Source organism: Oreochromis aureus, linkage group 16, assembly GCF_013358895.1.
Source record: "Oreochromis aureus strain Israel breed Guangdong linkage group 16, ZZ_aureus, whole genome shotgun sequence".
NCBI classification, from domain to species: Eukaryota; Metazoa; Chordata; class Actinopteri; order Cichliformes; family Cichlidae; genus Oreochromis; species Oreochromis aureus.
In genome coordinates this window covers 9,760,719-9,784,318 of record NC_052957.1, presented here as the reverse complement: position 1 = coordinate 9,784,318, position 23,600 = coordinate 9,760,719, and the positions used below count along the sequence as shown (strand labels likewise).

Below are 23,600 nucleotides of genomic sequence, written 5' to 3'. Positions count from 1 at the left end.
ACTTACTCGGTTATATGCTTTGATTTTGTTTCCACTGTTGAGAACACACAGGGTGATTTTATACTACAAATGTACATTTGTTAGTCAAACATGAACAGAAAAGTGCTGTTGCATTAGCACTATATATTTTATATGAATAAGGGCCATACCCCATTGAGTCCTTCCAGTTAAAAAAAACTGCGATTTAACAGTCATTTTTAAATTCAAATCTCTTAACATCCAGCAAATGACAGGTGGGGTGTGTTTCGCTGCTCCAAAGCAATGACGGTAGAAACTGTTTTCTACCATCATTGGTCCAAAGTCTCAACGTGGGCATCTATGGGGACTTTGGAGCCTCAAGTGGACATAAGTGGAACCGCAACTTTTAGTACCTCGCTGTTGCTTCACTTTCAGCTGTGGCACCCGCTGCTGGGAGGCACAGCGGAGATAGCTGCAACTGATGCAGTGATGCGCACTGGGAGGATGCTTTTAATCCCTCAGTTTTTAATTTTTCACAATTTTTTTTCCAGCTCAGTTAAATTTCAGCTCTTAGATATTATACATGTGTTTTAAAATTCAGTGTAACTTACAGCTGAGAAGGAGGGCGCTCTTTCAACCCTGGAACTGAACTTTTCCACTTTTCCACTTTCCCACTCCCAGTGGAACATTTCAAGGATTTCATAGACTGACGCACTGACTTATTTGGGAGGGTTTCCGGTATCAAAGGTTTTACAATATCGTTTCATAATTAGTCAAGACGACGAAAAGAACATGATACAATCTGACAAATCACGGAGGAAGTCACCCATCTCGCAACAAGTATCGTTTCGGTCAGAATAATCGAAACACACGGACAGTTTTGGTTAGGTTTCATTTCCCGTGAATGACCCGCCCAGCTGAAGTCTTCTTCCTCAGTCTTCTCTCATCTGTATCCTCCGCAAACAAGCAGGAGAAGCCTGTTTGGTTTATTGCTCTCCAAAACCGCTACATTAACCTGGCTACGGAGCTCAGCTTTAAACCGAGAGGACTGAAGAGCGGACTGAATGAAATGTAAGTTTTCGTCAATATTTGTTTTGAGCCTTCATTGTTATAAAGATCAATGGAAAAATAGTAAATGCGTTGTAAGGATGCAACCAGTTATTTTTTGTGGTTCTTCGTTTTACTTTACAGGGTTTGCCTTTCTATGATGACACTTAGCTTACTTATATTACCATACATTACATATCTTCCTGTCTCCACTTAATACCCACTGTATCACATTTAAAAAGAAAAAAGTCAGTCGGCTCGGGTCCTTAACCAGTTTTTGAATGATTCTGTTGGTTCTGTTGCCTTAAGTCTTTTGAATTTGTGGAATGAACAAAAACATTAAACACCAAAGCCACTTCCTGGTTTTATTCTAACCTCTAGCTGACATTGTAGAGCATACCACTGAAACCACGGGTGTGCTTCTGAATCAGAAGTACGGAAGAGGATTAGAACCATTAAAAATGTGGGGAGTCATTTGGAATTGTAATAGAAAATTTCTATTATTCTCATTTAAAGTGTTTAAGTGGCTTATGCATATGCCTAGTTTTAACACTGTAATGGACTGTTCAGTGTAAGTTTCTAAAACTATATGAACTTATTTCAGCCTCGGTAGTTGGAGAAGAAAACTCCCTTTGCAGGTGCTAATAATGCCAAGGGCACAAAACAACATACCCATTGTTCCGTTTCACAGCGAGCCTCGTGATGTGTGATATGATAAGTTTGTGACTTTTTCCCTCTTCCTTGTAATGGATAAAGGAGTGGGAACACTACTTCTGTTTCAGAGCTCTCATGACTGTAGAACTGTGATGTTTGATTTGTGTTAGCTCTCCTGCTTACAATAATTTAAATGCCTTGACCACAGCTGACCGTGTTGCAGACTTTATAAACTGAAAATTCCACCACATATTTTTTTTCTTTGTGATTTCCAGTGGCCCTAATCCTCTTCCATACAGAGAAAACAGATACGATCATGTTTAAAAGAATTTAGCTTAGTAGCAAAACTACTGTTATTGTAATTGTAATAATTGTCCTGAACATAATAAATTCAGATTTCTGTTTCACTGACACTAAATCATGCTACAAATTCGACTCCAAAACTGATTATTGTATTGCAACGGGTTACTACAAAAAAAAAATTCAGGCAGCTTTCTTAATCCTAATAATGTATGTAAATGGTTTTCTTAATTTTGTATCATTAGAATATATTTCACTAAGGACCACACTGGAAAAACAGAATCATGTCAAGGGCTTGACATATGTACTTTGCTTTAATTCAGTCATACACAGTTCCACAGAGGCTTCTCATGCAAGCACACACTGTACCATACAACTGACTCAAAACATCTTACTATGTAATATGCCACATAGTGCACCTGAGCCAAAGAGCAGAGCCTTCTGCCAATAAACCAGCTGCACATGAAAATTAAACTTTTCTTTAAAACTCATCATTACTCCTCACTTTGAGATCAGTGAACCTCTGTTTCCTCTGGCTTCACCAGCAGCAGTGCTCCTAAACCTAAACACAGAGTTCAGCGTCAATGGGGCCTTCTCACACGTACAACTTACCTATACCATGCACATTAATTTATAATCCTGTATTATTATACGTATTATTGAGACTGCTGTCTCGATGTAACTAAACATCCTCTTTAGTCCGGAGGATAAGTGGTGAGACCACAGGCTGCTTCCTGGTTTTAAGGAAGGAAGCAGTGTTTCTGTATCTTGCTTCTCTGTTTGTTCCTTGCATGTGTGAATGCAACAAAGAGCTGTGTTAACTGCCGACACTTTTCAGAAGTGTTTGTAAGGTCATGCAGTGATCTCCAACACAGGTCTGTTTCTAATGCAGTACAGGCCTAAACCCTATCAAGATCTAAGCTCTGCGGCCTGGCTCCTGTGTGCAGAAACCTCTCTAGAGTCTCTGAATCTTTCATTTATTAAATTGTTGAAATAATTGCCCAGTTTCATAGAATGATGAATTCCCCATATTTACTTTAAAAACGCTCACCTTCTCTGGGATGTTCTTTCAAAAGACAGTCAAATTATACAAATTTTATTCAAAATATTTGTTTAGCACTATACAGTTTTTCCAGTTTTTAGTTTCACAGGTGCCAACTTATGGTAACTTATAGGTTTTCAGCAATATATGCTGCCATCCAGATTACATCTTTTTCAAGTTCTTGCTTATTTCATGAAGACAAAGCTAAGTCATATACTACGTGAATTCCAATTGTGTGGTTGCTGGGTAACCAATTGATCAAATCAATACTTGGCACCTATCGAGACCACAGAAATAAAGGAGACCTAAAACTGTATATATACTGAAATCCTGTATAGCAAAGCACATCTTAACGATTATTGAGATTAACAATGTCATACATATTCCCCTGAAACTAAATAAATTAGTCTCGTTGGTTCTCAAATCCTCCTTGTTACTCCTAAACTGCCTTAGCCATGTGTTTATAATACTTCTACTTTTTGCAGCATTAGTTACCAATATGTGTGAAAAGTTGACCAGCCATCATTGATGATCAGGAAAAATTAAGGTGAGGCTGAAGTTGCTTAATTTTAGTTACTATCAATACAGTTCCTTTTCCTCTATTGCTAATATTTCTATTTAAATTATTTTGTAGCATCACTAATCTATATTTGTGAAAGAGGAAGCAGTACTGTCATGGCAGATCAAGGTGAAATGAAGGTAAGTAAAAATTGAAAAGGCTTCAATAAAACAAATGTTAAGAAGTGAGCTTTTATAAATTAAAACATAGGTTCATGTTTTAAACTGTTCCACATAATACTAGACATATTCACTAAATATTGAAGTGTCTAATAATTAATTTAGAAATTAGGAATGTTAACTGGACTTTATATTTCAGTGCCAGGAGGAGGATCTGTCATCAGACATACAAGATTGGAGTAAACATCAAGTGAGGCAATGGGTTCTCCAATTGGATCGCGTGGATGACAAAGTTGCTGAAATATTGTTTAATGAAGACATCAATGGTGAAAGTCTTCTGCTTTTAGATACAACTGACTTAACCAAAATTGGCGTGACTTTTGGACCGGCTAAACTTCTCATTCGTGCCAGAGATGAAGTTGTGAAATTTAAAAAAGAAGAGCCAGTAGGTTCTAGAAACCAGCCTGGAAAACCGTGCAAGCCGTATCCATTTTGTAGATACCACGATACATTCAGATACATGGAAAGCAGCATTCTTGATGTTACAGAATCAGGTGCCTCAGATTTGATTGAACCCTGCCACGAGTACAAAGCTTTCACCAGCACAACAGAAGAAACTAAAATGAAGAAGTTCACATCTGAGGTCATTCGCTTTGCAGCTGCCTGCATGAACAGCCGCACCAACGGCACCATACATTTTGGAATAGGAGACAAACCAGACTTCACCCACGGTCAAGTGTTGGGAGTGGTTGTTGAGGACAGAGAGGCTTTTGCAAATGAACTAAAATCTGCCATTGATGGGTATTTTGAACATAAACATAAACAAGCTGCTCAGACATGCATCAAACCTCCTCGATTTGTTGAAGTTCTCAACAAGAACATGACATCATCTGACAAATGTGTCATAGAAGTCGACGTTGTTCCAGAGACTACGATCTGTGAAGAAAACAGCTACCACACATACACCATAAAAAAAGGCAAGAAAAAAGGCAAAAGTAAAGAAACTGAATCAGAACCATCAAAGTGTTTCTTCATCCATGATGGTGGTAGCAGCAGAGATCTTCTTGCGCAACCAAACAAACAAGAGTACGAGCAGTTTCTCGAAAGTATGGCTCAGCGATTAGAACTCCGGAAAAAGGCAGAAGAGAAGCACCTCAGTGTGATAAAAAACAGCACTCAGGGCTCTAGACTCAGTCACATGATCACTGGTGGCTCTCTGTCTTTAGATAAATCAAATGTTGAGCAGTATGTGATAATAACTAACAAGTCACACCCAATTCAGTTAGATTATCTAAAATTTCTTGTAGATCTGAACCCAACAGCTGTGTTAGACTTTGATCCAGAATCAGCTAAAGAGGGATTAGAGCAATATTTTGACCAGCAGAGCCCAGTAAATGTTCATTCACCGGCACGATATAAAATCACAGAAGGAGTTGAAGACATTGCGAACAAGTTGAAATTAACTCAAAACACCAGCTGGGTGTTCTGCAATGGAGGCATTGAGCATGAGTCGCCCTCAGACATTGACCAGTGGTTAATGGACAAGGGAGCCTCCGTCAGAGATGTGATTTCCTTCTTGTGTCGCAAAGATGTCCTTCCAAACAAGAGGTTCCTCGTCATTTTTTTAATTTTGTCAAGAGTGAGTGAGAAGATGGACCCCCTTGTGGAGACTTTCAGTACATTCTTGCAGGAACTCAGAGGCACAGATCAGATCCTTTGCATATGTGACAATGACAAAGCATTCAACTCCTGGAGAGACTTAATTGAGGCTCGATGTGGAATCGACATCTCAGGTAGATGCATACATGATCTCAGCTTTGCAGAAGTCAATGGCACTATCCTTAGTCTTTGGTCAGAGAATCGCAGATCCAGTCGTTTCCTACCGTGTGGTGGGGGAAGCAAAGTGCTATTTGAGAAGAAAGTAGAGCGAAGTCTGAATACTTTAGATGTCCTTTGCGTGAACCAATGTGAAGGAGGAAATGAGGAAAAAAATGTGATAGAGGAGAACTTCTACAAGGGTGGAAAGGTAACGTGGTGGAATTTCTATTTCTCGGAGCAGCCCGGATCCACGCCGTTTATCAAACGAGACCACTTTGACTACATCAAGGACACAATCATACCTGATTTATCCTCGCTGAGAAAAGCCTGTGTGTTGTTTAACCTCATGCATGTACCTGGATGTGGTGGGACAACTTTGGCCATGCACATATTGTGGTCTCTCCGGAACACATTTCGTTGTGCTGTCCTCAGGAACAACAATGCTGACTTTGCTGAAGTAGCCAGTCAGGTGACCCAACTTCTCATGTATGACCATCAGGAGCAGTTACCAAGTGTCCCTGTTTTGCTGATGATAGATGACTTTGATGATATGGAAAAAGTATTTGACTTGCAGCAGCTCATTGAAAAAGAATGCGAAGAGAAAAAAATTCAGTCTAAGTCTGCGCAGGTGGTTCTCTTGAACTGCATGAGATCAGAGTCTTCTGAAACGACTGGGCAAACTGCAGATACTGTATTCATTGGAAATAATCTCTCTGATAAGGAAAAGAAACTGTTTGAGGAAAAACTAGTCGAAATTGAGAAAACTTACAAAAACACTGAAACATTCTATGGTTTCATGATCATGAAGAAGAACTTTAAGTCAGAATACATTGAGAGTGTGGTCCGCAACACACTGAAGAGCTTCAATATGAATCAGAAAAATGCCCAGCTTCTGGCAGTTTTAGTTCTGTTGGATGTTTACTGCCGCGGGGCTTCTCTGTCAGTCTCTCTGTGTGAGGAATTCCTTGACCTTCAACCAAAACCGTTTTGTGGATCCAACAAAGTTGAACATGGTTTTGGAAAATTTTCTACTTTTATAACCAGCTGTTCAGTTCAGGGTAAGGTAGTCTTCAGAGCTGTGAAAATGATCCACTCAAGAATTGCAAAGCAGTGTTTGTTGGAACTTAAAGCAACACACAATGTGAAAAAAGTTGAAATTGCTGACCTTCTGCTGACCACAGACACGTTTTATGAAAGCACACAAGGCAAAAGCAAGCTCCTGCAAGACGTTCACCACATTTTGGTCAAGCGATATCATGAGTTAGAGGAATCACAGTTCTCTCCACTCATTCAGGACATTGCACATGAAACACCTGGACTGGAAGAGATGGTGTTAAAAAATGCCTCAAAGAGATATGAGAAAGATCCCATTGTCTCCCAGTTACTACCCGGTACTATTACCTGAGAAAGAAAGATTTTGGAGAGGCAAAATCTTGGGCAAAAAAAAAAAAAAGATCTTTACAAAGACAACTCCTATATTGCAGATACATCAGCACAAGTGATCAAGCATGAGCTCAAGAATGCCATTGCAGACTGCAAGGAAGAACCCATCAGTCCAGAGAAACTGAAAACACTTCTGAAACTGGCTCAGTCAGCATTGGAAGCATTCCAGGAAACACAGAACCTTGCAAAGAAGGAGTCACTCCAACGATTACAAATCAAAACAGACAACTGTACATTCAACACCTCTGGCTGCCTGGGAGAAATTCAGGTTGGTGTGCTTGTCACTGATGTGCTGGCAAAGACCCCTGTGTTCTCTTCTGATGGTCTTCGTCATGACATAATGAGCCAGGTTCTTTCTGGAGATCTTAAACTTTCCGACCTAGAAAGTAGGGATCGTTGGCACACCAAAAACAAACCCTACTATGTCATTCTGAAACACTTTGAGGATGTACTTTACAACCTCAAATACCGGATGAAGAAGAACTTTGACTTCCTTGACAGTTTTTATGTAAATCTGGGCTCCAGATTTGGAATGAAAGATAGCCGTGAGCAAATGTCCCAAAATGAGCTTTTCAGATGTTTCAGACATTATGCAAAGGTTTTCTGTAAGACAGATTCTGCATCTCTTTTGAAGAATAAAAACTTGCACACCATGTTGAAACTACACCAGACAAGACAGTGCCTGGAAAAGGAAAAGGCTGACACCTATTCTGGCATTCTGAGCTATCTCTCAAGCAACACCTCAACAGAAATGATGGAAGAGATTGCCAGACAGTACCTTTTTGTTTGTAAGCGTCAACCAACTCCAAAGGAGAAAGTGAACTTTATTTATGTCAATGTTGTGTTGAGTCGTCTTAAACTGGAATCACATGTGTTACAGCCATATGCAGACATGGTAAACCTTCTCTTCCAAGTTCTTCGTGAGCAAATCCCATTGAGTGAGAGTTTGCCACTCTCCTTCATTGCAGTTCTGCTGTTATGGCCAGAGCCATACAGTCCACTACAAAAAGATCTTGGAAGGTACATCTCACAGATGAAAACCTCTTATCGTGCAGAGATGAAGGAAGTGTACAACGGCAAGAGTCCTGTTATCCATTTCCTCCTGGGAAAGAAGCGTGGCTATGAACGACTGGTTCACATTGGAGAAATCAAAAAGTGCATCGTGGATGGGCAACAGCAGTTTACCTCCATGTGGGGAAGTGGCAAAATATGGAAGGAGAAGAAGGTGGAGGAGCTCCTTTATAGGGTTAGAGGGAAGGTGAAAAATGATTGCATAATAGCAGATACTGGTTTTCCAGTCACCCCAATGTATCGAAGCCAGATTAGTGGACACGCAGAGGGATCGGAAGTGTCATTCTTCATTGGTTTCTCCATGAGAGGACCTGTTGCATTTGACATTGGACAAAAATTTAAATGATTATGCATGACAGAGCTGAAACATGCTAGCTTTATCTGACAGAGTTTGCACTGGACATCTGAATAATTGTCGTCTTTGGCTTATATGTGATTATGTTTTCCTGTGTACTTTACATAAATGATGTTTGCATTTTTGTTATTGTTGCAAGGGGAGGGGGGATTTGTCATGCAAAATCTTTGAGCAATGTCTTAACAACATTTACACTGTAGCTCAGAAGTCACTGCATATGTTAAAGTCTTTTTTAATAACTGTTATGTGATATTTAAATTTGAATTTAACTGTTACTGGTTGACACGTTTTAGGTTATATGACTAAAAGTGATATATGATGGATTTAATAATATAGTTACATCTGTTTTATAGTACATTTATATATGAATTGTGTACTTTGTTTACTTTACTACAACTAATTTTTTACATAATGATTATTTGATTAATACAACTAAGTTGTATATGAAGTTGTCTGAAGAACACTTGACCTTTTATCATATTGTCTTATATTACTTTTGCATTTTTGTTTAAAACAACATGATTTGTTTTTTGTTTTCCATGTAAAATCTAGCACTGAGTTTTGCAATACCTTTGCTGCCTAATAAAGATGTACTGTAACATTACTATGTAAGGGTTACTTTAAAATGAACTGCACATGCACTCAAATAGTTATATGTAGACTACAGAAATGAAGAAGTGCATAACTATGTTCAAATTAGGGGGAAAATGAAATTGAATTGATCAGTTTAGGTCATATGCAAAAGCTCCAAGAAGCATTTGCATTATATAACCTCGTGACTGCTCCTCATACAGCTTAAAGTATGAGATGCTTTTTTTGGATGACAGACCAAATAAGGAAGAAATGGTATTTATGAAACATAAAACAATACAGGATATATAGTCAAAAATGGATAACTGCAGTTTATTGTCATGCAAACAATAAAATACATATATTCAGGCAGCTAATATGGGAAAAAGTGAATGGTTAACAGGGCAGTGCTGCCCTCTTTTATCTTCCCATCTACTTCCCCCCTGCCCTGCACAGGCTTGTGAAAACACAGGCTCCACATGGTGTTACCTAACTGGAGGCTCAGTTGTGAATACAGGAGCTGCTATGAGTTATACCCTAAAAAACATGTTTTCTTCCACTAATTGTAGACCTAATACTGTGGCCACAAGATCTGCTGGATACGGTGATAAATTATGTTTTCTTTTTAATAGTTACTTCAAGCTTGGGGATAAAGCCCACAGACAGACCCTGAATCCTTTGAACCATAAAGAACCTGTAAATAATATTACCTTATCTGGAAACTGCTTCTCCATGTAGCTCTGCACCGTGTAACAAACAGGTGTTTGATCAGACTTTTCTTTTTGGTCATTTTGATTCAGATGATGACATAACATTCACAGGACTGTTGCACTATAGTGCATATTAAACCTAGAAGTTTTACCTGTTTTAACTTTACCTTGGACACCCGACCCAAAATCCATAAAGTGAGTTTTGCACTGCCAGCACTCCTGCTAAACAACCTTAAAAGAATGTGACTACGTCTCTGTATTCTGAAAAAGTATGTAAACATAAGTTTAACTTCACTGGAGGAGGATCATTTTTTCCTTCTGATTTTTGCAGTTACCAGTGGTAATTCTTTTCAGTACATATGTAACACCCACTCTGGCCACAATGTGGCAGTGTTCCCAGTCCAATTTTACTCACAGAAGCTTGTATGTAAATCTGGAAGTATCCAAAAGATGAAACAGAGAAAGTGTTTCACTTTGTCTCGTGGTTAACATGGTTATTGCATTTTTCTCTTTTTCCCACGGTTACAGTATTGAGTGTCCCTGCCTCTTTTGCACAAGACCAAGGTTCGATTCCCTGATTGAGAGATACTCCTTGTCTCTCTCAACCTTTAGAAAAGCAGAGTGCACACTGTGAGTAGGTCTTGAGGGAGATTAGTGTTTAAGGGAATAGATTGTCAGGAATAGATCATCTTTCTGTGTTTGGTTTTCTCTACAGTGTAAGAATATAAAAATACAGATGCAATAAAATTGGTCTTATTTTTAAGCAAATCAAGTCAAGTCAGCTTTATTTATATAGCACATTTAAAAGACATCAAGTGTCTGTCAAAGTGGTGAACAGAGGGATAATATAATCAAATAAAAAGAATTCAAAAATAATTTTAAGCACATGAAAAAAGCACAAGCTGCATTTGTATGTCTTTTGTATATTTTGTCTTTTTACTATGCACTTTATTAACACAGGACACTCAACCCTCATTAGACTAAGCACATAACAGACATCTATTGAATAAAACACATTTATAGTTTGCTACTACTTCTACATACATGAGAGATTAAGGCCAATGCCTGCAAATCTCTTCCCCTTTTCAACTGCCAAACTCTTCTTTTCATTCTCATAAAAAAACAAACTACATAACACGACAGCTATATTTTCCTGCCACAGCTGAAACCCAGTATGAAAATGGTGTTTAGGTTGAATTACGAAATATAGTAAATAACTATGAAAAAGTGCTGTTATGGAGTAGAAATTCAGAAGACTTCATGTCTGGGCTAAGCCCCTGATATTTGAAGGTCCAGATGATTTTCCCTACCTATATCTGTGAAAAGTTGCTTCTAATATGTGCAGTGTGGATCTTACAGTTTTCCAAGCTACTGCATCTGATCAATAAATCAACATTTCTATGAAGTGGTGCTTTTCCAACTGTCCAAATACGCAATTCTCCTGCTTCCGTATAACAACTCTTCTTCTACCATGGTGCACGCGCTACAACTCCCGTTAATGTTTCTTCTGCAGTCTGAATATTTAGTGTTATTTCACCTCTGTGCTCTCTGTAGTATTTATCATTACCTTCTTTACCTACATTAATCAATATAGGAGGTCACTAGACGTTATTGTATTATTGAGTAACTTTCATGTTTTAATTCTATTTCAGTTGATGTCGGTGGTAAATAATCTATACATTTTGCATTTAGTGAAATAGTATAGCTAGTGCCTTTGGCCTTAATAATACACATCAACTTTTTCTCATCAATGAAATGTTTGAACCACTGGTTCCCCACAGTGCTGTATGTGCTGAACTTGCCCCACCATAATCATTTCCCTTACAGATGTTCACCAGGAAAATATATTCCACTGTGGTGGCGAGAAGGCTCTGGCACCCTGCTGATCCCTGGATTCAGGAGTAATGTGAATTGGCCACAAAACAGTAAACCAGATCTTCACCCTTGTTTGACTTCTGGAGGGACAATGGGTGATGGACCATCCAGGATTATGGATTATGTCCTTTTGGGTTCAATATTCCAGGCCATTAGGTCCTCATATAATTTAGGCGAGAGCTGTGACTGCAACCTTCCATCAAAGTGGAGGAAAACAGGTTCATGAAGAGCCCGTTGCTATGCTTGAATGCTTCATAGTTTGGTGTTAAGCAGCTTAATAAACAAAAAGAAATAAAAAAAAAACCCTTCTTATGGAAATGGTTTGCAGTGCAAACACTGGCTGAATGGAAGGGACCGATTGCTGCCTTTTGTAGATTGTCTCATAAGAAGTCATTTAAAAGTCATCAGTGATCCAGGTGATTGCACTTGGCCCAGCTGTGATCATTTTAACTGAAGATGAGTGTTACTCTACTTACTCGGTTATATGCTTTGATTTTGTTTCCACTGTTGAGAACACACAGGGTGATTTTATACTACAAATGTACATGTGTTAGTCAAACATGAAGAGAAAAGTGCTGTTGCATTAGCACTATATATTTTATATGAATAAGGGCCATACCCCATTGAGTCCTTCCAGTTAAAAAAACTGCAATTTAACAGTCATTTTTAAATTCAAATCTCTTAACATCCAGCAAATGACAGGTGGGGTGTGTTTCGCTACTCCAAAGCAATGACGGTAGAAACTGTTTTCTTAACGTGGGCATCTATGGCTATGACTTTGGAGCCTCAAGTGGACATAAGTGGAACCGCAACTTTTACTACCTCGCTGTTGCTTCACTTTCAGCTGTGGTACCAGCTGCTGGGAGGCACGGCGGAGATAGCTGCAGCTGATGCAGTGATGCGCAGTAGGAGGATGCTTTTAATCCCTCATTTTTTCCCAGCTCAGTTAAATTTCAGCTCTTAGATATTAGATATATCCTAGACTGACGCACTGACTTGTTTGGGAGGGTTTCCGGGATCAGACGTTTTACCATATCGTTTCACAATTAGTTAAGACGACGAAAAGAACATGATACAATGCTGACAAATCACGGAGGAAGTCACCCATCTCGCAACAAGTATCGTTTCGGTCAGAATAATCGAAACACACGGACAGTTTTGGTTAGGTTTCATTTCCCGTGAATGACCCGCCCAGCTGAAGTCTTCTTCCTCAGTCTTCTCTCATCTGTATCCTCCGCAAACAAGCAGGAGAAGCCTGTTTGGTTTATTGCTCTCCAAAACCGCTACATTAACCTGGCTACGGAGCTCAGCTTTAAACCGAGAGGACTGAAGAGCGGACTGAATGAAATGTAAGTTTTCGTCAATATTTGTTTTGAGCCTTCATTGTTATAAAGATCAATGGAAAAACAGTAAATGCGTAGTAAGGATGCAACCAGTTATTTTGTGGTTCTTCGTTTAACTTTACATGGTTTGCCTTTCTATGATGACACTTAGCTTACTTATATTACCATACATTACATATCTTCCTGTCTCCACTTAATACCCACTGTATCACATTTAAAAAGAAGAAAGTCAGTCGGCTCGGGTCCTTAACCAGTTTTTGAATGATTCTGTTGGTTCTGTTGCCTTAAGTCTTTCGGATTTGTGGAATGAACAAAAACATTAAACACTAAAGCCACTTCCTGGTTTTATTCTAACCTCTAGCTGGCATTGTAGAGCACACCACTGAAACCACGGGTGTGCTTCTGAATCAGAAGTACGGAAGAGGATTAGAACCATTAAAAATGTGGGGAGTCATTTGGAATTGTAATAGAAAATTTCTATTATTCTCATTTAAAGTGTTTAAGTGGCTTATGCATATGCCTAGTTTTAACACTGTAATGGACTGTTCAGTGTAAGTTTCTAAAACTATATGAACTTATTTCAGCCTCGGTAGTTGGAGAAGAAAACTCCCTTTGCAGGTGCTAATAATGCCAAGGGCACAAAACAACATACCCATTGTTCCGTTTCACAGCGAGCCTCGTGATGTGTGATATGATAAGTTTGTGACTTTTTCCCTCTTCCTTGTAATGGATAAAGGAGTGGGAGCACTACTTCTGTTTCACAACTCTCATGACTGTAGAACTGTGATGTTTGATTTGTGTTAGCTCTCCTGCTTACAATAATTTAAATGCCTTGACCACAGCTGACCGTGTTGCAGACTTTATAAACTGAAAATTCCACCACATATTTTTTTTCTTTGTGATTTCCAGTGGCCCTAATCCTCTTCCATACAGAGAAAACAGATACGATCATGTTTAAAAGAATTTAGCTTAGTAGCAAAACTACTGTTATTGTAATTGTAATAATTGTCCTGAACATAATAAATTCAGATTTCTGTTTCACTGACACTAAATCATGCTACAAATTCGACTCCAAAACTGATTATTGTATTGCAACGGGGTTACTACAAAAAAAATTCAGGCAGCTTTCTTAATCCTAATAATGTATGTAAATGGTTTTTCTTAATTTTGTATCATTAGAATATATTTCACTAAGGACCACACTGGAAAAACAGAATCATGTCAAGGGCTTGACATATGTACTTTGCTTTAATTCAGTCATACACAGTTCCACAGAGGCTTCTCATGCAAGCACACACTGTACCATACAACTGACTCAAAACATCTTACTATGTAATATGCCATGCAGTGCACCTGAGCCAAAGAGCAGAGCCTTCTGCCAATAAACCAGCTGCACATGAAAATTAAACTTTTCTTTAAAACTCATCATTACTCCTCACTTTGAGATCAGTGAACCTCTGTTTCCTCTGCCTTCACCAGCAGCAGTGCTCCTAAACCTGTACAGAGTTCAGCGTCAATGGGGCCTTCTCACACGTACAACTTACCTATACCATGCACATTAATTTATAATCCTGTATTATTATATGTATTATCGAGGCTGCTGTCTCGATGCAACTAAACATCCTCTTTAGTCTGGAGGATAAGTGGTGAGACCACAGGCTGCTTCCTGGTTTTAAGGAAGGAAGCAGTGTTTCTGTATCTTGCTTCTCTGTTTGTTCCTTGCATGTGTGAATGCAACAAAGAGCTGTGTTAACTGCCGACACTTTTCAGAAGTGTTTGTAAGGTCATGCAGTGATCTCCAACACAGGTCTGTTTCTAATGCAGTACAGGCCTGAACCCTATCAAGATCTAAGCTCTGCGGCCTGGCTCCTGTGTGCAGAAACCTCTCTAGAGTCTCTGAATCTTTCATTTATTAAATTGTTGAAATAATTGCCCAGTTTCATAGAATGATGAATTCCCCATATTTACTTTAAAACGCTCACCTTCTCTGGGATGTTCTTTCAAAAGACAGTCAAATTATACAAATTTTATTCAAAATATTTGTTTAGCACTATACAGTTTTTCCAGTTTTTAGTTTCACAGGTGCCAACTTATGGTAACTTATAGGTTTTCAGCAATATATGCTGCCATCCAGATTACATCTTTTTCAAGTTCTTGCTTATTTCATGAAGACAAAGCTAAGTCATATACTATGTGAATTCCAATTGTGTGGTTGCTGGGTAACCAATTGATCAAATCAATACTTGGCACCTATCGAGACCACAGAAATAAAGGAGACCTAAAACTGTATATATACTGAAATCCTGTATAGCAAAGCACATCTTAACGATTATTGAGATTAACAATGTCATACATATTCCCCCTGAAACTAAATAAATTAGTCTCGTTGGTTCTCAAATCCCTCCCTTGTTACTCCTAAACTGCCTTAGCCATGTGTTTATAATACTTCTACTTTTTTGCAGCATTAGTTACCAATATGTGTGAAAAGTTGACCAGCCATCATTGATGATCAGGAAAAATTAAGGTGAGGCTGAACTTGCTTAATTTTAGTTACTATCAATACAGTTCCTTTTCCTCTATTGCTAATATTTCTATTTAAATTATTTTGTAGCATCACTAATCTATATTTGTGAAAGAGGAAGCAGTACTGTCATGGCAGATCAAGGTGAAATGAAGGTAAGTAAAAATTGAAAAGGCTTCAATAAAACAAATGTTAAGAAGTGAGCTTTTATAAATTAAAACATAGGTTCATGTTTTAAACTGTTCCACATAATACTAGACATATTCACTAAATATTGAAGTGTCTAATAATTAATTTAGAAATTAGGAATGTTAACTGGACTTTATATTTCAGTGCCAGGAGGAGGATCTGTCATCAGACATACAAGATTGGAGTAAACATCAAGTGAGGCAATGGGTTCTCCAATTGGATCGCGTGGATGACAAAGTTGCTGAAATATTGTTTAATGAAGACATCAATGGTGAAAGTCTTCTGCTTTTAGATACAACTGACTTAACCAAAATTGGCGTGACTTTTGGACCGGCTAAACTTCTCATTCGTGCCAGAGATGAAGTTGTAAAATTTAAAAAAGAAGAGCCAGTAGGTTCTAGAAACCAGCCTGGAAAACCGTGCAAGCCGTATCCATTTTGTAGATACCACGATACATTCAGATACATGGAAAGCAGCATTCTTGATGTTACAGAATCAGGTGCCTCAGATTTGATTGAACCCTGCCACGAGTACAAAGCTTTCACCAGCACAACAGAAGAAACTAAAATGAAGAAGTTCACATCTGAGGTCATTCGCTTTGCAGCAGCCTGCATGAACAGCCGCACCAACGGCACCATACATTTTGGAATAGGAGACAAACCGGACTTCACCCACGGTCAAGTGTTGGGAGTGGTTGTTGAGGACAGAGAGGCTTTTGCAAATGAACTAAAATCTGCCATTGATGAGTATTTTGAATATAAACATAAACAAGCTGCTCAGACATGCATCAAACCTCCACGATTTGTTGGAGTTCTCAACAAGAACATGACATCATCTGACAAATGTGTCATAGAAGTCGACGTAGTTCCAGAGACTACGATCTGTGAAGAAAACGGCTACCACACATCATACACCATAAAAAAAGGCAAGAAAAAAGGCAAAAGTAAAGAAACTGAATCAGAACCATCAAAGTGTTTCTTCATCCGTGATGGTGGTAGCAGCAGAGACCTTCTTGCGCAACCAAACAAGCGAGAGTACGAGCAGTTTCTAGAAAGTATGGCTCAGCGATTAGAACTCCGGAAAAAGGCAGAAGAGAAGCACCTCAGTGTGATAAAAAACAGCACTCAGGGCTCTAGACTCAGTCACATGATCACTGGTGGCTCTCTGTCTTTAGATAAATCAAATGTTGAGCAGTATGTGATAATAACTAACAAGTCACACCCAAGTCAGTTAGATTATCTAAAATTTCTTGTAGATCTGAACCCAACAGCTGTGTTGGACTTTGATCCAGAATCAGCTAAAGAGGGATTAGAGCAATATTTTGACCAACAGAGCCCAGTAAATGTTCATTCACCGGCACGATATAAAATCACAGAAGGAGTTGAAGACATTGCGAACAAGTTGAAATTAACTCAAAACACCAGCTGGGTGTTCTGCAATGGAGGCATTGAGCATGAGTCGCCCTCAGACATTGACCAGTGGTTAATGGATAAGGGAGCCTCCGTCAGAGATGTGATTTCCTTCTTGTGTCGCAAAGATGTCCTTCCAAACAAGAGGTTCCTCGTCATTTTTTTAATTTTGTCAAGAGTAAGTGAGAAGATGGACCCCCTTGTGGAGACTTTCAGTACATTCTTGCAGGAACTCAGAGGCACAGATCAGATCCTTTGCATATGTGACAATGACAAAGCATTCAACTCCTGGAGAGACTTAATTGAGGCTCGATGTGGAATCGACATCTCAGGTAGATGCATACATGATCTCAGCTTTGCAGAAGTCAATGGCACTATCCTTAGCCTTTGGTCAGAGAATCGCAGATCCAGTCGTTTCCTACCGTGTGGTGGGGGAAGCAAAGTGCTATTTGAGAAGAAAGTAGAGCGAAGTCTGAATACTTTAGATGTCCTTTGCGTGAACCAATGTGAAGGAGGAAATGAGGAAAAAAATGTGATAGAGGAGAACTTCTACAAGGGTGGAAAGGTAACGTGGTGGAATTTCTATTTCTCGGAGCAGCCTGGATCCACGCCGTTTATCAAACGAGACCACTTTGACTACATCAAGGATACAATCATGCCTGATTTATGCTCCCTGAGAAAAGCCTGTGTGTTGTTTAACCTCATGCATGTACCTGGATGTGGTGGGACAACTTTGGCCATGCACATATTGTGGTCTCTCCGGAACACATTTCGTTGTGCTGTCCTCAGGAACAACAATGCTGACTTTGCTGAAGTAGCCAGTCAGGTGACCAAACTTCTCATGTATGACCATCAGGAGCAGTTACCAAGTGTCCCTGTTTTGCTGATGATAGATGACTTTGATGATACGGAAAAAGTATTTGACTTGCAGCAGCTCATTGAAAAAGAATGCGAAGAGAAAAAAATTCAGTCTAAGTCTGCGCAGGTGGTTCTCTTGAACTGCATGAGATCAGAGTCTTCTGAAACGACTGGGCAAACTGCAGATACTGTATTCATTGGAAATAATCTCTCTGATAAGGAAAAGAAACTGTTTGAAGAAAAACTAGTCGAAATTGAGAAAACTTACAAAAACACTGAAACATTCTATGGTTTCATGATCATGAAGAAGAACTTTAAGTCAGAATACATTGAGAGTGTGGTCCGCAACACACTGAAGAGCTTCAATATGAATCAGAAAAATGCCCAGCTTCTGGCAGTTTTAGTTCTGTTGGATGTTTACTGCCGCGGGGCCTCTCTATCAGTCTCTCTGTGTGAGGAATTCCTTGACCTTCAACCTATACCGTTTTGTGGATCCAACAAAGTTGAACATGGTTTTGGAAAATTTTCTACTTTTATAACCAGCTGTTCAGTTCAGGGTAAGGTAGTCTTCAGAGCTGTGAAAATGATCCACTCAAGAATTGCAAAGCAGTGTTTGTTGGAACTTAAAGCAACACACAATGTGAAAAAAGTTGAAATTGCTGACCTTCTGCTGACCACAGACACGTTTTATGAAAGCACACAAGGCAAAAGCAAGCTCCTGCAAGACGTTCACCACATTTTGGTCAAGCGATATCATGAATTAGAGGAATCACAGTTCTCTCCACTCATTCAGGACATTGCACATGAAACACCTGGACTGGAAGAGATGGTGTTAAAAAATGCCTCAAAGAGATATGAGAAAGATCCCATTGTCTCCCAGTTACTCGCCCGGTACTATTACCTGAGAAAGAAAGATTTTGGAGAGGCAAAATCTTGGGCAAAAAAAGCAAAAGATCTTTACAAAGACAACTCCTATATTGCAGATACATCAGCACAAGTGATCAAGCATGAGCTCAAGAATGCCATTGCAGACTGCAAGGAAGAACCCATCAGTCCAGAGAAACTGAAAACACTTCTGAAACTGGCTCAGTCAGCATTGGAAGCATTCCAGGAAACACAGAACCTTGCAAAGAAGGAGTCACTCCAACGATTACAAATCAAAACAGACAACTGTACATTCAACACCTCTGGCTGCCTGGGAGAAATTCAGGTTGGTGTGCTTGTCACTGATGTGCTGGCAAAGACCCCTGTGTTCTCTTCTGATGGTCTTCGTCATGACATAATGAGCCAGGTTCTTTCTGGAGATCTTAAACTTTCCGACCTAGAAAGTAGGGATCGTTGGCACACCAAAAACAAACGCTACTATGTCATTCTGAAACACTTTGAGGATGTACTTTACAACCTCAAATACAGGATGAAGAAGAACTTTGACTTCCTTGACAATTTTTATGTAAATCTGGGCTCCAGATTTGGAATGAAAGATAGCCGCGAGCAAATGTCCCAAAATGAGCTTTTCAGATGTTTCAGACATTATGCAAAGGTTTTCTGTAAGACAGATTCTGCATCTCTTTTGAAGAATAAAACCTTGCACACCATGTTGGAACTACACCAGACGAGACAGTCCCTGGAAGAGGAAAAGGCTGACACCTATTCTGGGATTCTGAGCTGTCTCTCAAATGAAACCTCAACTGTAAAGTTGGAAAAGATTGCCAGACAGTATCTCTTTATTTGTCAGCGTCACCCAACTCCAAAGGAGAAAGTGAACTTTATCTATGTCAATGTTGTGTTGAGTCGTCTTAAACTGGAATCACATCTGTTACAGCCATATGAAACCATGGTAAATCTTCTCCCCCAAGTTCTTTGTGGGCAAATCCCACTGAGTGAGAGTTTGCCGCTCTCCTTCATTGCAGTTCTGCTGTTATGGCCAGAGCCAAACCGTCCGGTATATAGAGAACTTGGAAGGTACATCTCACAGATGAAAACCTCTTATCATGCAGAGATGAAGGAAGTGTACAATGGCAAAAGTCCTGTTATCCATTTCCTGCTGGGGAAGAAGCGTGGCTATGAACGACTGGTTCACATTGGAGAAATCAAAAAGTGCATCGTGGATGGGCACCAACAGTTTGCCTCCATGTGGGGAAGTGGCAAAATATGGAAGGAGAAGAAGGTGGAGGAGCTCCTTTATAGGGTCACAGGGGAGGTGCATAGTGATTGCATAATGGCAGATACTGGTTTTCCAGTCACCCCAATGTATCGAAGCCAGATTAGTGGGCATGCAGAGAGGTCAAAAGTGTCATTCTTCATTGGTTTCTCCATGAGAGGACCTGTTGCATTTGACATTGGACAAAAATGATTATGCATGGTCATGACAGAGCTGAGACACGCTAGCTTTATCTGGCAGAGTTTGCACTGGACATCTGAATAACTGTCGTCTTTGGCTTATATGTGATTATGTTTTCCTGTGTACTTTACATAAATGATGTTTGTATTTTTGTTATTGTTGCAACGGGAGGGGCCATTTGACATACAAAACCTTTGAGCAATGTCTTAACAACATTTATACTGTAGCTCACAAGTCACCGCATATGTGAGAGTCTTTTTTTTAATAACTGTTATGTGATATTTGAAAATTAATTTAACTGTTACTGGTTATTGCGTTTTAGGTTATATAACTGAAAGTGATATATGATGGATTTAATAGTATAGTTACATCTGTTTTATAGTACATTTATATATGAATTGTGTACTTTTGTAGTACTAATTTTTTGCATAATGATTATTTGATTAATACAACTAAGTTGTATATGAAGTTGTCTGATGTTTAAAATTCCAAAACTTGACCTTTTATCATATTGTCTTATATTACTTTTGCAGTTTTGTTTAAAACAACATGATTTGTTTTTTGTTTTCCATGTAAAATCTAGCACTGAGTTTTGCAATACCTTTGCTGCCTAATAAAGATGTACTGTAACATTACTATGTAAGGGTTACTTTAAAATGAACTGCACATGCACTCAAATAGTTATATGTAGACTACAGAAATGAAGAAGTGCATAATTATGTTCAAATTAGGGGGAAAATGAAATTGAATTGATCAGTTTAGGTCATATGCAAAAGCTCTAAGAAGCATTTGCATTATATAACCCCGTGACTGCTCATACAGCTTAAAGTATGAGATGCTTTTTTTGGATGACAGACCAAAAAAGGAAGAAATGGTATTTATGAAACATAAAACAATACAGGATATATAGTCAAAAATAGATAACTACAGTTTATTGTCATGCAAACAATAAAATACATATGTTCAGGCAGCTAATATGGGAAAACGTGAATGGTTAACAGGGCAGTGCTGCCCTCTTTTATCTTCCCATCTACTTCCCCCCTGCCCTGCACAGGCTTGTGAACACACAGGCTCCACATGGTGTTACCTATCATCATACCTGTGGGTCAGGATGATAGGTAAAGTATGGAGTCTTGCTGAATGTGGGTGCTACTTTCTGGGCTTTGTGAGTATATGTTCATGGCCCCCAGAGACACATCAAGTCTGTCTCGCACACATGGCAAAGCAGCAGATGGCTCACCATGTGACACACATCAATAAGAGATTACATTTCTAAATCTGACACAAGATAGTGAGCATCACCACTGCATTTCTTCTGTGAAGGCCTTTAATGCATCTTCAATTTTTGATGATATTAACCTGCAATGGAAAACAGTTTAATTTGCTAAAAGGGCATTTTAATATTAATAGGTACAATGTTTGTATGCTAACATTCAGTGTATGTTTGTCTACAAACTACATAAGTAGTTAAGTACACTAATATAGAGAGGTAGAGCTTTTGCAGAATTTAACTAAAACGTACCAGCAGGGGGCAGCAACTCATTTGTTTTATTAGGAAAAGCCAACAGTGTGTGAGAGAAGTAATTCTGAATTACAAGCTGAACAGTGTCTGCAGCTGAAATCATTTTGTAGCTTTTATAATGGTATTTCAGGTTTCAGTTGAACATCTCTGTGGCTTTTCCCTCCATACTATATGCTGACACTAAAAACAGACATATTAAAGTGGTTTTAAAAAAGTCCAGTTGATCAAATTGTCTGAGCTGTGATGATATAGTCACAGGTGATTTAATTAAAATCCTGATATTAACTGTCCATACTATAATAAGATGCCTGTTCAAACTAAATCCACCAATCAGAAACAGGCCTGAGGTGTAATCTGCTAATCCAAAGGATCCAGTCAAACTGATTTAAAACCACTGAAAATAATTGCCCACATCCGAATCAGCTATCAGGTGAACTGCACTTACTATTGCCACGGTGATATCATCTCTCATCACTCACTGTCACTCTAAATCCCTGTTAAATTTGGCCCGGCACACCTCTTGATAAACTGTTTCTAAATCTGAGCCCGTAACTCATTTTTAAATGGTTTTTGAACCATAAGAATCCCAAGGACTTGCTTTACATGTAATGGTTTCAAAAATATGGTCATGGTAAGAAAATTTCAAAAAAGGGGGCTGCCCTGCCTTTACTGGACAATCAGTGAAAATATAATAGATCTCTATGCAGCAGCTAGGTGGGATACCTGTCACTTGGATGGCTCCAGAGCAAAGAGTGTGAGAATGCTGGCTTAAAGAGGATAATTGCTACCATTTTTTCTATATTCTGATGGGTGATTGATGGCTTTTGAGTGAAAACTGTGAATTTGGTGTCAGGTTTGAGTAAAAAAACCCTCTCCTTCGCCCACTCACTGTCAGTTTGTCCCTCCACTCAGCACAGAGCTGCAACATAAGCTCAGAAATGGACTGAAAACCCCCCCCACAAAACTAAAATACAACTGAACAGAAAAAATAGTTTAATATCTTGGATCTGGCTTAAGATTTGATTGGTGTCTCTGCAACTGCTAAAGTTAAAGCTCAAATTAAGCAAGGTTCGAAACTGATTTGAACAGTCCATCTGCTCGCACCCTAGAGGTATATAAACTAGTTAAGTATACAAAAACATAAACAAAAAGAAAAATTAGGCTGTCGCGCCAGTAAACGTGTTTGTGGTTCGACCTTTATCGTTTGTTTCTTTAACTTAAATTTTAATACAATTCAAGTAGAATTTATAAATGAACTTCACCATAACATCAATGCATTATAATAATACTTTAGACAGAGTACCCACTGTTTCTTTATGCACAGATGGCTTATTCTTCCTGATTTCTTCTGTTTTTCTGACATGAGTCAGACGATATCTCCAAGTATATGTACCCCTGCACCACATGGCTGAAAGCAATCTTTAGAAGGTCTCTTCTGGGGGTCAGAAGGTCATTCTGGTGATAAGTGTAACCTTTCTCTAGCATATTATGGAGAAAGTTAGATGTGTGAGTCATCTATAGACGTAGATTCAGAAGAACACATGCTTTAAATCTTTTAGCAGCTTCACTTGGACATAGCTTGGCAACCTGAGATGTAACTTTAACTAGTTTCTGCTACATTTAGATGAGTCATGTCACTGTAATTCGTTGACATTCATACCAAAGTGAAACTTTAGGCATACGGGAGGTGTAAAGGTCAAAATGGCCATGTGAGTGAAACCCGATGCTCCTGCCAGAGAAAGGAGCTTCTGCTGCTTCACACAATGTGAATTAGAGAAATAAAAGTGAGTCCTTTCAATGAAGAACACATTTTAAAATACTTTAAAGTTAATTTAGCCAGACACTCATATAATAATATCATAATACTATAATATTATGGTTGCTGGTACACATAAT

At 38.9% G+C, this 23,600-nt stretch overlaps 1 protein-coding gene and 1 pseudogene across 1 annotated transcript; both read left to right on the top strand.

Moving 5' to 3' along the window:
• The first annotated feature begins 377 nt into the window (after nucleotides 1-377).
• LOC120433621 lies at nucleotides 378-8,970 on the top strand (annotated as a pseudogene).
• A 3,387-nt stretch (nucleotides 8,971-12,357) lies between these two features.
• Nucleotides 12,358-20,817, top strand: LOC116314862 (sterile alpha motif domain-containing protein 9-like). Its single transcript, XM_031732997.2, has 4 exons — nucleotides 12,358-12,870; nucleotides 15,327-15,388; nucleotides 15,476-15,540; nucleotides 15,719-20,817. Exons 3-4 carry the CDS (start codon nucleotides 15,517-15,519, stop codon nucleotides 20,192-20,194), a joined length of 4,500 nt encoding a protein of 1,499 aa, XP_031588857.2. The 5' UTR covers nucleotides 12,358-12,870; nucleotides 15,327-15,388; nucleotides 15,476-15,516; the 3' UTR covers nucleotides 20,195-20,817.
• Nucleotides 20,818-23,600: the final 2,783 nt, after the last annotated feature.

Bases quoted from the DNA above. Each gene is read 5' to 3' on its own strand.
- LOC116314862 (XM_031732997.2), top strand. From the start codon at position 15,517: ATGGCAGATCAAGGTGAAATGAAG. The intron at 15,541-15,718 runs GTAAGTAAAAAT...TTTATATTTCAG, and splicing joins CAGATCAAGGTGAAATGAAG to TGCCAGGAGGAGGATCTGTC.